Genomic DNA, 14,669 nt, shown 5'->3' with positions numbered 1-14,669 from the left:
TCTGTGATCAAAGAAGGGTTTTGTTTCTGGCCAGCAGACGTTAGAGAAAGTATCTAATGTGACTCTGAGATGTTTCTTCAGGGTTTTTCAAAACTTTCCAAGCCAGAAATGCTATTTATAGGGATGCAAAGCTTGCTTAAGCCTTGCGTAGTCTATCTCTTATTCATTTATTTCCCTTTGCATGGGATTTGAAACTGGAAAATAGCGTGTGTTCCATATAAAGGTTTTCTTTTTCTGTTTGCTGTTTATTTTTTCTTTCTTTTAGGAAAGAGAAGAAAGGTAGGTATTCGTGATGTTCTTATTTCCTTGAAGTCTATATTGCAGGATAAAAGAGATTGTGCTTATTTAATGTTAAGACATGCTTTCTTTCAATTCTAAAATTGTTGCTGTAAGATCTGTACAAAGTTAGTTTGTTAGGTAGCAGGTATACAGTGTCCTTATATTTGCTTTTCCTTGTCTCTTACCAGCCTTTAAAACGAAACTATTAAAAACAAAAACAACAACAAAAAAACTATTTTAAAAAAGAAACTGATTTAGCCTCCTTTTTTTAGAACATAAGTAGTTACGTGGTAGGCCTTTTGATGTAGGAGTCTGTGCAGTTTTGATAAGAGTTGCTATTCATACAGTCATAGTGTATTTTGTCTTTCTCTCCTCCCCTTCCCTTTCTGTCTGCAGCCTGGTCTGCAGTGCATGGAGGACATGCAGGAGGCCTTGGGCATCTTCGTTCTTTGCACTTGGAGATATTTAAGGAGGTAGCTTTCTAAAGGCTGTAAAAACATGGGACCTTCTAAAGGTAGCCTCAGATCTGGGTTGCTGAGATCTAGGCTTTTTACTGGTGTCTGTAAGAAACGGATATAATTACCTGTCTGCACTGTGCTCTGTTTCTGTAGTGTCTACATACACAATGTTGTCCTGTCAGTCTCCAAGAAGGATATTCTCTTCTGCTCTTAGGACCTACTGTGTATAATTCTCCATAATCCCAGTGACTAAGCCTACCTGAAAGCTGATGAAAATCTAACAGTATTACCTGGGAGATCTTTAGTTTCACGACCATAAACCAGTGCTGAGCTCAAGCTGCAACCAGAAGAAGTGATCCTGTATAACCTTCTGGTTTTGCCAGGTCTCCATGCACCACTTGGAAGCTGCTAGGGAGCGAGGATCCCTTCCAGGAGCAGCCACACTGTTCCTGGCACAGAGACACTTCTGTGGCACAGAGGAACACACCTAAGGAAGTGCCTGGTGGTACAGATTTTTCTTGGTGGTGCTCTTAATCATCTCTAGTTTGTGCTGAAGGAGATCCCAGCTGTAATACTACCTTGTGAAGCAGTCATGATGAGCCCTTGTGCTTGGTACCAGGTGGCAGGTGGGATGTAAAATGTTTTGAAAAGAATCAGTCAGCATCTTGAGATATGTCATAATTTCTTGGATTATGTGTTTTTAGTGAATGATGCCTGCAGGCGTCTGCATTTCAACAGAGGCAGATTCCTGATGGCACTCAGTTCTCAGTGGTTCCAGACTGTTGTGTTCCCAATGCCCTCAGCATTAAGTCAGCTTGCAGACTGAATTCAGAAGGGATTATGAGAGGTAGGTTGTCACTGTAGGTTTGTGGTTTTTTTCTGTCTTACATTCTTGTCTAGGCAGGGACTGTTTCCATCCAAGCATATAGAGTTAAGTGCTCTAAGTCTCGAATGTTCTATCACTGAGGTCTATGGGACTTTTTTGTTGTTGTTGTTCACTTCTGTGGGAGAAAATCTCATGGAGAGCAGCAAAATTGGTTAGGAATTTGATGGGAGGGAGAGAATTGTCCTAATGCTAGAAAACTTTTGTAATGCAAATGAGCCATAAATCAGCTAGCTAGCTCCCTGGGTGTCTTCGTGTGCTGTGCTTTTTCCTGTCAGGAAGCAGTCTCTTTGGAGTGGAGGATGTGTCTTGCATAGCACTTAATCTACTGACTAGAACTCTGAGTTTTTACCACTGTTTTTTCTTCAGTAGGCTTAAATTTAGCATGTGGCCAATTGTAGGTAAATCCAGCTTAAATTAAATTTGATGTTTTTCGCATAATGTCGCGTGTCTGATCACTGATGGGTCTTTTTCTCTTAATAACGTTTTATAAATACATAGTCTCAAGGCATTCATCACACATTTCAATCATCTGATCTTCAAAAATCAGTTCTCTTGAAACAACATTTCTACATGCCTAGGATCTATGTTGGAAAGACAGGATTCCTCCTGGAGCATGATGGTTGCGTAAGAACTGCTTCCCACAGACTGAGAAAAGACTTATTGGTATTATGAAAGCATTCCTGTTAGACATGGTGCCAAACCCCCTTGAGGTTTTTGTTTCTTTGGTGTTTTTTTTTGTTGTTGTTCTGTTTTTTGGTTTTGGTTTTTGTTTTTTTTTTTTCAATCTTGAGTGTCCTTAAACTGTAGAATATGATTCTGGTCACATGAAGTGTTGCATTTGAGCCATTTTATGTATATGAAGAGTAATACTGTTAGGTTTACAGGACAGTGGGAATCACTTGTAGGAACAGAGCTGAAAACAGAGTGGTGGAAGTCTGTCCTTCCAGAAGCTCCTCCAGAAGCAACTCCCAGCTGAGAAGTGATGGGGCAAAGTGGGGATGGAAGTGGGATATTACAAAGCACCCACTGTACCTGGTTCCTGCCAACCTTTTTTTCTATGAGGCCCTTGTCCTTGAAGGCAGTGGGGTGAAGATAGCTGGCCTGCTTGCTCTTTGGGGAGGTGGTGGCACTTGACGCTGTGCCTTACCCACCCATTGGCCTCATTATGGCCTGGGTGTGTGTGGTTATTATTTTCACTTATGAAAAATCCATTGTAAGAAACAATGTCACTAAAGCTGTAGATTCCTCTTTTTCCCCACTTATTGTCAACATTACTGAGCATTTTTCTGAACTTTAATCCATGTGCCAGGATCTACCATATACTCACGCATTTCCTCTCCTCTGCTGAGCGTTGATTGGAATTCTTTTCAGGAAGCCAATTAAACTGTTTAACTTGTTAAATAGGTTTCAGGTTGTTTGGGAGCAATGATTGCAAACAGAACTGAGACACACAGTGGGTTAGTTATGTTTTTAATAACTAATCTGAAATACTTTAAATAGAACCTTTCTCCATTCGTGTGACAGTGCTTGTTGATGTAATTTTATTCCTGGACAGGTTGAGGTTTGCAATCTGTTTGTAAGCATGTGCACAGCATCTTTTCTGAGCTCCAGATGTGCTTAATAGAATTCTTAAGGAATATATGGCGGCACTTATATAATTCCAGTCATGACAGTTGTGCCATACAGAAAGCCTTGACATTTAAACGGTTATTTTCTAAGTAATTTATGAAATAAAAGCAAAAGCTAATGCAAGAACAGGTGCCTTAAATCTTAGTTTGCTTCCTCTTTGGAACATTCCTCATAGGTGTTTTAAATGAAGAAATAATTAAGACTTTTGCCTGTACTACTTTGGTCACCGACTTTTTGGCCATGGTTACTTTCTGATCTTACTTACCTTGCTGGCAGTGTCAACCAGGTGACTTCATTTAGCAAGTTGAGTTGATTACTCAACAATAAGAACTCTAAAAAGAAAAGTGTTTTATTTTCTTCCCCACTTGTACTGTAAAAACAGTATCACAATTTTCTTGTGTCCTGCTGCAGTGAAAGCTACACTTCTCTCTGCTCTAATATCTCAAATGAAAATTTCTCATCATCAAAGTGCTTTTTCTGGATAAGTGGGAAGAAGTTACCATGGCTGTGTCAGTGTTCCTGTCCGGAGGTGGTTGGACATCATGTAGCCTATGTTTGGTTTAGTTTCTGGTGGCTTCTCTTTGCTGGTCTCAGGCTGATATTGCAAATGCAAGGCTCTCATTTGACAAACCTTGCAGTCTGGGCAGAGCGCCTGTAAACTGGCACTGCTGCTTCAAGAGGCAGCATTGTCTCCTCTTTTGGCCTTTTCCTTTGTGCTGATACAGATGTTAGCACAATCATGCAGGATATAATGGGGGATTGATCTGATTTCTGAGAAGTTAGTTACATATTGGCATTTCTGGAATGTTGTTTTGTGTTTGTTTGGGTTTTTTTCCTTAGGTAATTTCCCAGATCTGGTCCCTATGAAGCTGCAACAAACACTTGTGTGTGAGAATTAAGACAGCTCTTGGGGACAGCAGTAATGATGGACAGAGGGAGAGGCTCCTTCCTTGGCTGGGAGAAGTAGCTTGAAATCTTTCTGGAGCTGAATCTCCTTTTCCTTGAATTGTATTGTGCCCATCCTGAAGCCCAGGGGCTTGCTGTGCTTTTTACTGTGCTTCAGTGCGCTTGCTGTGCGTTACTGCTGACAATGGCTGGTTGTGGATACTTAAAAAAGAACATTTAGAGGGCAAAAAATCTCAGTGCTGTGTGCATGCAGGGATTCTTCACAAAATGCTGACAGGTATACGGGCTTCTAACAGTTTTCAGTAATAGGTGCATGCTGAGTAAAAGGCTGTATCCCTGTTACTGTGTTCTTATCCCCTCATAGACCCTGCCATGATGAATTTTCACAGTTGCTTTTTGTACCTGTTTATGTCTCAAGCAAACTCAGCATGTCTAAACTTTTTCACTTTTCATGCAGTATTACTTGAAACAATTTAACTTGATGCTCTCAATGCTTGTTATATATATAAAATGCTAAAATAACATTCTCTAAGTTTTTCTTCCTGAGTTGGGTTCTAGTTATGTTATTGTGACGTTTTATGTGTTGCATTAGAATTCTTTCCCATGGATTTCACTTTTATTGATCATTGATTTTCATTTGCTGTTTCATTGCAAATGTATTTTGCTATAGTAGTCACTAGGCTTTAAATTTCCTTCTGACCTTTCAGTCCGCTTAACCAAAAACTAAAACTAGCTTTATACGTTCAGGAAAGTTGAACACTTGATCTGATAAAATGGATGATTAGTGATGATTATATTGAGCAGTGCACATCCCGATAAGTCCTCTTGTGTCCTGTCTTTCTTTTTCTTGTTTTGTGACATTCTCAGTTCTTGTACTTTATTTCCCTATTTTAGTTAATTATTACTTTCAAAGGGACTTTCTTTTTGTCTCGTGGAAGTTGAGTTTAGTCAAGTGTTTAACTGAAGCGGGGAGGGAGGAGTTTATCAAAGTTTTGAGGAGAAATTGAAATATATTTCAGCCAGTCTTATTGCCACGTGCTTGTTGTACTCATTAAATAATCCTAAGTAATATCTTACTAAAAAAGTAATATCATAAAATCCTTAGAGTTGGAAGGGACATTTGAAGGCCAGGTAGTCCAACTCTGCTGCAATGAACAGGGACACTACAGCTAGATCAGGGTGCTCGAAGCCTTATCTAACCTCACCTTGAAAGTCTCCAGGGATGGGGCATCAACCACATCTCTGGACAACCTGTTCCAGTGCCTCACCACCCTCACTGTAAAAGACTCTTCCTTATATCCAACCTAAATCTATTCTCTCTAAGCTTGTAACTGTTTCCCCTTGTTCTGTCACCACAGACTCTGAGAAAGTCTGTCCCCTTCTTTCATTGAATTATAGAATGGTGTGGGTTGAAAAGGACTACAATGATCATCTAGTTCCAACCCCCCTGTCTAGGGCAGGGTCACCAACCACTAGACCAGATTGCCCAGAGCTTGTAGCTCCCTTTTAGATGTTGAAAGAATATACTACTTTAGCCATGTAACTACATCTGTGGGTTTTTTGTTTGGTTTTTTTTTTTTTTCTTTTGCAGTTCCAACAGGTGTATCAGTGGAAGCAGTAGCTCAGCAAGCTGGCAGTGAAAGTAAGGAGGGGCTGGAGCTGAGCACCAGCTGGAGGGCACAAGTTGAGGCCCTTCCTTCCTGGCAAGGGGCTTGAATGGAGAGAGTATGTCTTGCTGAGTCAGTCTGGGAGAAATCTGATGCATGTAGGAGCAGTTGGGGATGAGCACCATGGTAAGAGAAGTATCTAGCATTGTTAGAAAGGAAGAAGAGTAGCAACAGGTTGAGGTTGTGGTAAGAGTCAGGTTGGTATCTGTGACAAGACAGATTTGTGGTGTGGATTTAATTGAACGAGCCAGTTTAATGCATTTAAGGCAATCTTAAAAGAGTAACTCTTAAGGGAGAGACTTCTTGATTTTTACCTTCTGCCTAAAGCAGTTCTACCAGAGCCTGCATTAACTGAGGTTATAAAAGGAATTTAAATAAATGTTTAAATCAAACTAAAACAGCTTTCAAAAATCCTTTCCCTATGGAAAGGTTTTCATTAAATTGTTGTCATGGTAATGGCGTGCTGAATACATGGTAACCTTTTTTGCTAAGTAAACTTGAGAAAGATGGGGATACTTCATGCCTTTGAAAGTAGGGTTTATTAAGCTGTGTGGGAACATTTTATTCCTGAATTAAAAAAAAAAAAAAAAAAAAACTTTCTGAAAGCTCAAGAGTCTCTCAAGTTTTATCCTGGGAAACTGTGATATCCCCCACAAAAAATTAACATAAGAGGGTTTAAATAGATTATTTAAAATCCTCTGGTATCCAGACTTGGGAAGAAGTAATACTTCCATTTAATCCAACAGCTGTTTTTTATTAGAAGGTGCAGCCTTTTTAAATTCCAGAACAGCGTTGCTACATATCTGCATTACAGATAATGAAAGAAAGGTTGAGATACTTTATTACTATTATATGTTAATGGCAGTATCAGAAAGGAAATGGACATACCCCCATTGTCAGTGCAGCACTTTACTCTTTGAAGCATAGTGCCTATCTTGATCACTGCTGCTGGCTGACCATGTGTGAAACACAGAGCTGGTGTTTGTTGTAAATTAGTAACTGCAATTTCAATGAAAGTGGAAATTTCCAGCTTTGACCTGTGCTACTAATACCAGAGGTTTCTGTGGTTGCAGTATATGTTGTCGTTTTGGAGAACTGGCAGAGTATAACCGGTGTGGGTACTTCTTGGTATATTGCACCCATGCCTGTTGTCCTTGGTATCTTTTTTTTCTAGAAGAGTTAATTTTATCATAGTTTTCCCCCTTCAGTTAATTGTTGAAATCTAATATAAAAATGTGTGCCATTGCTTACTTTTGCCTTAAAATTTGTTTTAATAGTAAACATACAGAATTGTGGTTTGCTTATTTCCAGTACAGGGTGCATAGCAGCCTGAAACAGCACACCTTTGTTAGAGTGTACTTTTTTGCACTGTGGCCACTACTTACTGAGATTGCTCACTGAGGGTGAACTGTCTTCATTGTAGTTGTAAAGTGAAAGAAGCTGCATTGAAGAAGTCAGGTGAAGGCATTATGGTGTGGCACGCTGGCCTTTCTTTGGCTCTGAAAGAAGTCATGATTTGCTTTGAGATTATGAGATTATTTATTCATCATGTTACATCAAGGTGGATGAAAGCACAGCCATGCTGTAAGGTTTCTGAATTTCAACACAATGAATTTGATTTATGTAGCTGTTTCTGTTCTGGAGGATGTTGTGCTGATTGTATATCGGATACCAAGGCATATTTTAGAGGATGCACATTGTAGAAAGTTTCCCAAAGGGAAAATTGTCAGCTTTAGAAAGTCACGAAGATTACTTCTACATTTCCCTTCTCCTCCCACCTACTCCCTCTTCGCCCCCCCCTCTACCTCCCTTTTTAAAAAAATATGTATTTGTTTGAAGGCCACTTTTATAAAAGTTTTCATTTCTAAATGGAGTTACTTCTGCTTATGATCTTTAGCACTCTAACACACCTTAAAAATCAAGCTTGGTCTTGTTATCCTGGGACATTTTTAGAACATAATACAAATCTAGTGCTCTTTGTGATTACTTATCAGGTATACACAAAATAATTTCCAGTCCATTTATTTGTTAGGCCCTCCAGTTGAATAAGTGTTAATTGAAACTAAATGCATTTACTAGGAAAAAAGATTGTTACTGTCAGATTTGTTTCTTTATTTTCTTGGTATCAGGGATGTATTGCTTTCTTGATGGCCATATTTTTCTAATGAAAGTTTTACAGGTAGCATCACCTTTCCTTTGTCTGGACTGTTTTCTTTGTACGCTAACTGCCTTTGTTGTTAGTGTTATGGAAAAATCTAGCTGCTTTATTCTAAAAATGCATATGAATTTTCTTTTTGTAGGTAGTCAAATATACTTGAATCTGGAAGATTAACAAGGTTATTTCTTGAAATATTTCCTGGTTCTTTTCCTGTAAGTCAGTGCCCAGATTCTCCCCACCCTCATTGCCAATTAATTTAAGGAAGCACTGCTGACATTTTGTTTTAATCTGCATACTCTGAATTTGTACTCCTTTCACATCACTAGTCCCTATTAAATGGTGCCAGAAATCTCTGCAGCTCACTCTCAGTGTCTTCAGAACTAGTTTTCATGGGATTTCATAGTAAAGCTCCATGCCATCTGTTGCTCACATAAACAGACTTAAAACTTTTTCAGAAGAACAGTGTTTGGACAAACTCAGAAGTGATGACTTTGAGGAGCAGTAAAAGGATGCCTCTGTAAATCCATAAGACATGTTTTGCTTGTCAGAACCAGTTAGCTTGAGAAATGTTATCTAGTGTCTAAATTACATTACAAATGTGTAAGACTTTCTAAAGAAAAAGGCATGTTTTTTCAGATAAGTTGTTTGTGTCTCCAGGCCTCTCTTTTTCTGTCCCTCTTCCTTTCCTTTATAATTTTCCTGGTGGAACTCTTTTTATCCCTTGACAGGGACATTGAAAAATGGACATCTTGTGCAGTAGTATCTATCTGCTTACTGAAAAACAGGCATATTGTTTGTTTGTAAAGCTGTTTTAACTGCAAAACCTGACACTGTGATCACACTGAGCGATTTTAATTAAGTATTTGGCCTTCAGCTAGGCTTTTGTTTTCATAATGTAGAATAAAATAATTCAGCTGGAAGGGAGCTTCGAAAATAAAGTCCAACTCTTTGACCTCTTTAGAGCTAACCAAAACTTGTATCGCATTATTGAAGGCATTGTCTAAATGCTTCTTGAGCACTGACAGGCATGGGGCATCAACCAAATCTCTAGGAAGCCTGTTCCAGTGTTAGACTACCCTCATAGTAAGGAAATATCTCCAGTGCCCATTCAACCCTCCTCTAGTGCACTGTGTTGTTTCTGCCCTGCCATAGGTGACCAGGATCAAAGCCCAGCAGCTCCCTCTGCTTCCCCTCCTCAGGGAGCTGCAGGGAATGGTGAGGTTGCCTCTCAGCCTACTCTTCTCCATACAGGGCAGCGTAAGTGTTCTCAGCCTCTCCTCACAGGACACTGAATTTTAGTTGGATTCAGAGAACTGTCCTTCAGAATGGAACAAAACAGCTAGAAAACTTCCAAGGCGGTTGAAAAAGAAAATAGCTTGATTAATGATGTTCTTAAATTGATTTTTCCATCTTGCCAGGAACGGCGGGAGATAACAGAGCTGGAAGGAGCAGATAAGACCTTCAGCCTCTAGCTTGTTCAGGAGATTGAGTTTGAAACCTTAGCATCAGCAGGAGGGATGAGCAGCTTGCTTGCCTTTCTGTGTTGTGGCCCTGGTGCTCTTTGTGGTTGGTTATTCACTAATACCAAATTAGTTCCCATTCAGCTGCTTGTTGGGCACTTCAGTTGAGTAAGTGTTCAGCAGCCTTGCTGGGTGGTGCAGCTCGGTGTGAGTGATGAATGGGTGGAGGCTGAACAGTGTGCCACAAGGGGATGCAGTTTGGCTAAATGTGCAGCAAGCTCTCCAGCTATGCTGTTTATTGCCTTGTCCCTGCAGCGCTCTACCAATGCATGTTAATGAATTGCCTTGTGTATATGCAGGGTTTTGTATTTGCTATTCTCAGAGAGTATACTTAATAAAGTTAAAAAGCATAGTGAGTTTGAGGATGTTCTTAAGGTGTTAAATGGTACTGCAAGCTTGTTTTGGTTCATTGGGATATTTTAGTCAAGATCTTTCAAGAATGAGTTAAGTGTGTGCGAAAGTAACTTTGGCCCAACCTTAGAGACCTTTAAAAGCAGTATCTTTTAAATACAGAGCATGTCCTCAAGTGGAGTTACTACAACTCCAGCTCCTGAGATGAGCATTGTGGGTGCTTAGTCCTCATACGGTGTTTATTCTACTGCCAAGGTTACCACTTTGAAAGCTCAGTGCTAACCTTGAAGCAGCATTGGGTAGGAGTAGTCTAGGCATTATTGGAAAACGTGATGTGTGTCTTGAGGACAGAGAGGAATTAGGGAGCGCCCAGATCATGAACTGAGGTGGTGGCTTTGCCTATTCACAGCTACTGCAGGTTTTGTGATAAGCTCTTGGTGAGCTGTGCAGTCCAGGAGTTAGGCAAGGTTAAATGTTGCAATGAAGTGCATTAGTTTTAGTTGATGATGTCACCATTGGTCAGTGCTGTCTCTTTTCTGCCTTCCTCCTTCCTGTCAGTAATGGACCAGGTCTTTTATAACTCCTTTTTCTTCAAGTTGCGTAGGACAACTTTGAAAACTCTAGTTAAAGTGTGCTTTAAGAGAAGTACTGATGAAGCTGTTGGAGTCATTTGAGGACTGCTGACCTCTAGAGAGGGTTGTGGGTATTTTCCTTTCAAAAAAGGTTTACGTTTCCATTATACCTGCTTTTCAGCTGGTTGGTTGGCTGTTTTGAGATAATGCATCCATACTACATGAAACTTACTTAATGAGATTGGTGATCAAAACGCATTAGAAATGTGAAACAGAAGGCTCTGGTGCAATGTGGATAGAAATGGAACTGCTGGTGACTTACCAGTTCCAGCCTGTTAAAGCAGATGATTTGGATAGCCTGTGGCAGGCACATATGCAGGAAGGTCATTGTGTCACTAGAGTAAAAAGTCAGGGATGTCTCATTTACAAGTCTGGAACCAAGTTCAACCACAAAGTAAGGATATGCCATTTTAGTGGAGCAGGCTGCTTTACGAAGATATTCACCAGAGCTAAATATAGACATTGCATATGCAGTGTGACTGTAGTGTTTTGCAATTGTTACAGTAACCTTTGATCAGGTTTGTGGCTTATTAGTCAAAAATAAGCTTCCTTTGCATACTCACATTTTCTGAAATCTAAACAAAACATTTAATTTGCTATATAGATGTATTCACTTTTATCTTTTTAGATATATGTGTAGGTTGTTTTTATATGTAGTCACGACCTAGTCTATAAAGCTTTACACATATAAAAATCTATTTTGCTGTGCAGAGCAGGAACTACCACAGTTGCTTTATTAATCATTGGGTGTGAGTGAATGAGGGACCACTGCAGGGGCAGAACTCATCCTCACTGAGTTGGCTGCAGAGTGAAGATCGCCTGCTGTGATACTGGGGAAGCATTTAAGAAGTATGTATACAGATGAGTACAACAGACATGAGGCTTTCGTGAGTCAATCTGTTCGTATATTTCACTGTAAAATGTTGGTTGCATGTGGTCTGAAAAACTGACCTTTGTAACCAAGGGGTCAGTATAGGAGAAAAAAGTATCATTAGATCAATTTTTTGTTCTGTGTGATATAAATGATTCTTAAATTAGTGGTACTTCAGAGTCACCAAAATTGCCCCGACCATTGGGCTATAAAGTGAGCATTGAAAGGCAAAGATGGTGACTTAGCAGAAAATGATGTTAGGATTCCTGAAGCATCTTTTTTACTGAGGTTGCTTTAAGGCTTCTAGAAAGAAAATGCTCTTGTTGTTATAGTGATAAGCTGACAGATTTATAGGCAGGCCATTAACATTTTTTCTCAGAAGAGCATAAAAATCTGGGAAGTGTTCCTGCACAAACAGTCTGCAGCCACATCAGTGTCTTTGCTGAACAAGCAATGGGTGATGCTTGGGGCACAAGGTGACACAGGCTGTGCAAGAGCAGTAGGTTGGCATGGGTAGATAATGTTGGACAAAGTGGAAATAAATAACAAGTTTATGTCAAAACAAATAGCTCTCTATTATGCAGGAGCAGTTGACTGTGAAATTGTTGTGTTAGTTGTTGTATGATAATATGTTAGGATGTGGGCTTTTATTTTATCCTAAGTTTCATCTTGAAAACATGTTTCTGTTTTCAAAATTCGTTATATAGTGATTTAAAAACAAAACAACATTTGTGTGTTTCTGTTTCTTTTATGGGGAAGAGAAACAAGGAAAACAATAGTAAAAATATTCTTTTTTACTATTATTGCTCTTGAGAAGATAATCTCAAGGTAATGGGTGATAAAATGATTTGAAGAATATGCCTTAGGATAATGTTAGGTACTGATGAGAAATGTGTTTTTTACAGGGTTTTAAGAAATTTTGATGTTGAGTTAACTTTAAAAATCAAGAGAGAAAGTGAACTAGCTGGTATCATCTTCATGTTGGTTTTTTTTTTTTTCCCCTTTATATATAGTTTGAAAAAGAAAAGGCAAGCCAAACAAAACACTGAGACCATTTCTGCCAATTCTCCCGGATCTCCTGTTTCTAAAACTCCAGCTGAGAAAGATGATGAAAGTAAAGTTATTTTGGAACAAATCAGTTCCTCTGAAGACAACTGTAAATTTGCTGGGGAAAAGGAAACTGTTCCAGACAGTAAAGAAAAGAGAAAAAAAAAATACAATCAACTGAAAGACATCAGGCGCACAGAACTTAAAAGATACTATAGTACTGGTGAGTTATTTTGATGTTACAGTGTTTTTTACTGTTTGTTTTGATGGCTAGTTAATGTGCTTTTCTGACAGAATTTCCTTTAAGGGGTGGTTGACTCTGCATATCCTTTCTGTAAAAACAAATAAGATTATGTGGCTTTGCATATCCTCTAACTTTATTCTTCAGTTTCTTTAAAACAATGTTGGGTTTTTTTGTTTATCGAAAACACATTTCTTGTTTCTCTGTTCTAAAATACAGTGTTATAGGCAACTGTTAACTTCTTTGCAATTCTTTTTTTTTGAGTTTTTCTTCTTCATGAAATTGAAGTTTATTTTTGGTAAGGTTATTTGTTTCATAAATGATGCACACTATTTAAGACTTCAGTCTTGATTCATACAATTTTATCTGCTGAAGTGTGAACAAGTAAGGAAATTACAACAATTTTAAACAAATTGCCAAAAGACCTATGTGCTTGAAAATTTATCATGTTCACCCCCTTCCCTCCCCCTGCGTAATCAGTGCCTCAGTTAATCATTTATATCTTTAAAAAAAAAAAAAATTATTATTGCAAGTAATTTAGTCAAAACTAAGCATAAATAGATATGAGAAAAGTCATACGCAGATGTTTGTGTTTCTAGATTATAATTGTTAAATACTAAGTATTTCTATATTTAAATTTATGAAATATTCCTTTCAAAGTCTTTCTTAGTATTTTGAAGGAGCTCTTAGGTTAAGAGAAGTAGGTGTTTTTTTGTGTGTTTGTGTGTCTTAGAGGAAGAAGACAACAGGAAATTGTAGATATCCTAGAAGCAGACTTAATTCCTGCTCATGCAGTGTGAGTGAGCAGTTGACTTCTGAGGATTTCTCTCTAGAAGAAGGAAATGAATCAGCAGTAAAAATACTGTTATGTATTGACTGGCACGTGCAGTCTAGTCTGTGCTTGTCTTTTATGAGGCAGTTGGGCCTTCCCAAAAGGATGGTAAGTCTTGAGTAACGTTTCCTAGCAAGCACAAGAGTTTACAGTGATATATCAGTCAGACCATAAATTTTGGCAAGCTTGAATTTAATAAGATGAATAATTTGGAAACTAAAAGAACACTTGTTTTGCTTTTTGTCTTACATTCTAGCCACACTGTTTTTGAGATCAAATTAGGAGGAATTTTTCAGGAATGAATCTGAACTATTTCTGTTTTGCTGGGACATTAGTTTTAAAAATAAAAAAAAGCTTACAACTCTGGCACAGCAATGTATAAACTCCTGCTGTACTGCTAACAAATGCTTCAGCTAAAAGCTGCAAATCTTTGTTGGTTTGTCCAGGTCTGTGTAAGGTAGCTGGATTTAATTTTTCTGGTGTTTCAGGACTTCTGTGAAAACCTTTTGTTCCAGTTGGTGCTTGCTGTGGAGCGGTGGGGAATAGCTTGCCTCTAGCAAGGGTTCTTCTGAACTGGTGAGGGAGAACAGGAAGGCTGGTGATCCAGCAGTCAGTACAAGCTCAGGTTTTACTCATATTTGTTTTGTAAGCATTCTGATGTTCTGCATGGACTGACATTGTGACTCAATACACCAGTAGCTGTTGTGTGGATGCGCAAAGTTCTGCAGTGCTTTGAGAAATGCAAGAATTTAATTCTGCTGTTGAGCTGAGCACAGACCAGACTGACAAAAACCCACAGAGAGACTGCTTTGATATTTCAGTGCCTGCTTCGTCGTTCCTAAATAAAGACTTGTCCCCAGCTGGAGCATCAGAATTGTAGAAGTGAAACCTTAGAGAGAGGTGGAAGATTGTTGATTGTGAAATGAGTGTAATAGCTGTGTGTTCTCTATTCAAGTCTCAAAATGCAGTAGTTTCACTTGAAACACTGGTTGCTATGGAATTAATCTGCATGTGTTATTACACCTACCTTCTTCCACTGCAGTTAGCTGTACCTGTTAGAGTTGACAGTCCTCAGGCACTTGTCACCACAGCTCTCCTAACAGCTGCTGCCTTTGCTGTCCTGCTGTGCTGACTGAGCAGTTCCTGAGAGCTCTCCTGAAACCTGCAGCAGCCTCTACGGGAGTGGGCTTAT

At 39.0% G+C, this 14,669-nt stretch overlaps 1 protein-coding gene across 13 annotated transcripts in view; it reads left to right on the top strand.

Moving 5' to 3' along the window:
* NCOA7 (nuclear receptor coactivator 7) overlaps positions 1-14,669 on the top strand; it is an 84,435-nt gene that overhangs the window by 24,804 nt on the left and 44,962 nt on the right. For 12 of the 13 annotated variants that reach the window (XM_090135829.1, XM_090135832.1, XM_031611126.2 and 9 more), the window contains one exon: positions 12,371-12,627. The exons of the other annotated variant lie outside the window; for it this stretch is intronic. In XM_090135829.1, the coding sequence (XP_089991955.1) occupies positions 12,371-12,627 (257 nt within the window). The remainder of the gene's footprint in view (positions 1-12,370; positions 12,628-14,669) is intronic. 13 annotated transcript variants of the gene reach the window in all.

The sequence above is a fragment of the Phasianus colchicus genome, chromosome 2, assembly GCF_987193195.1.
Source record: "Phasianus colchicus chromosome 2, bPhaCol1.hap1.1, whole genome shotgun sequence".
Classification (NCBI taxonomy): Eukaryota; Metazoa; Chordata; class Aves; order Galliformes; family Phasianidae; genus Phasianus; species Phasianus colchicus.
Note: the sequence above shows the minus strand (reverse complement) of the source record. Positions and strands in the feature narration are given on the sequence as shown.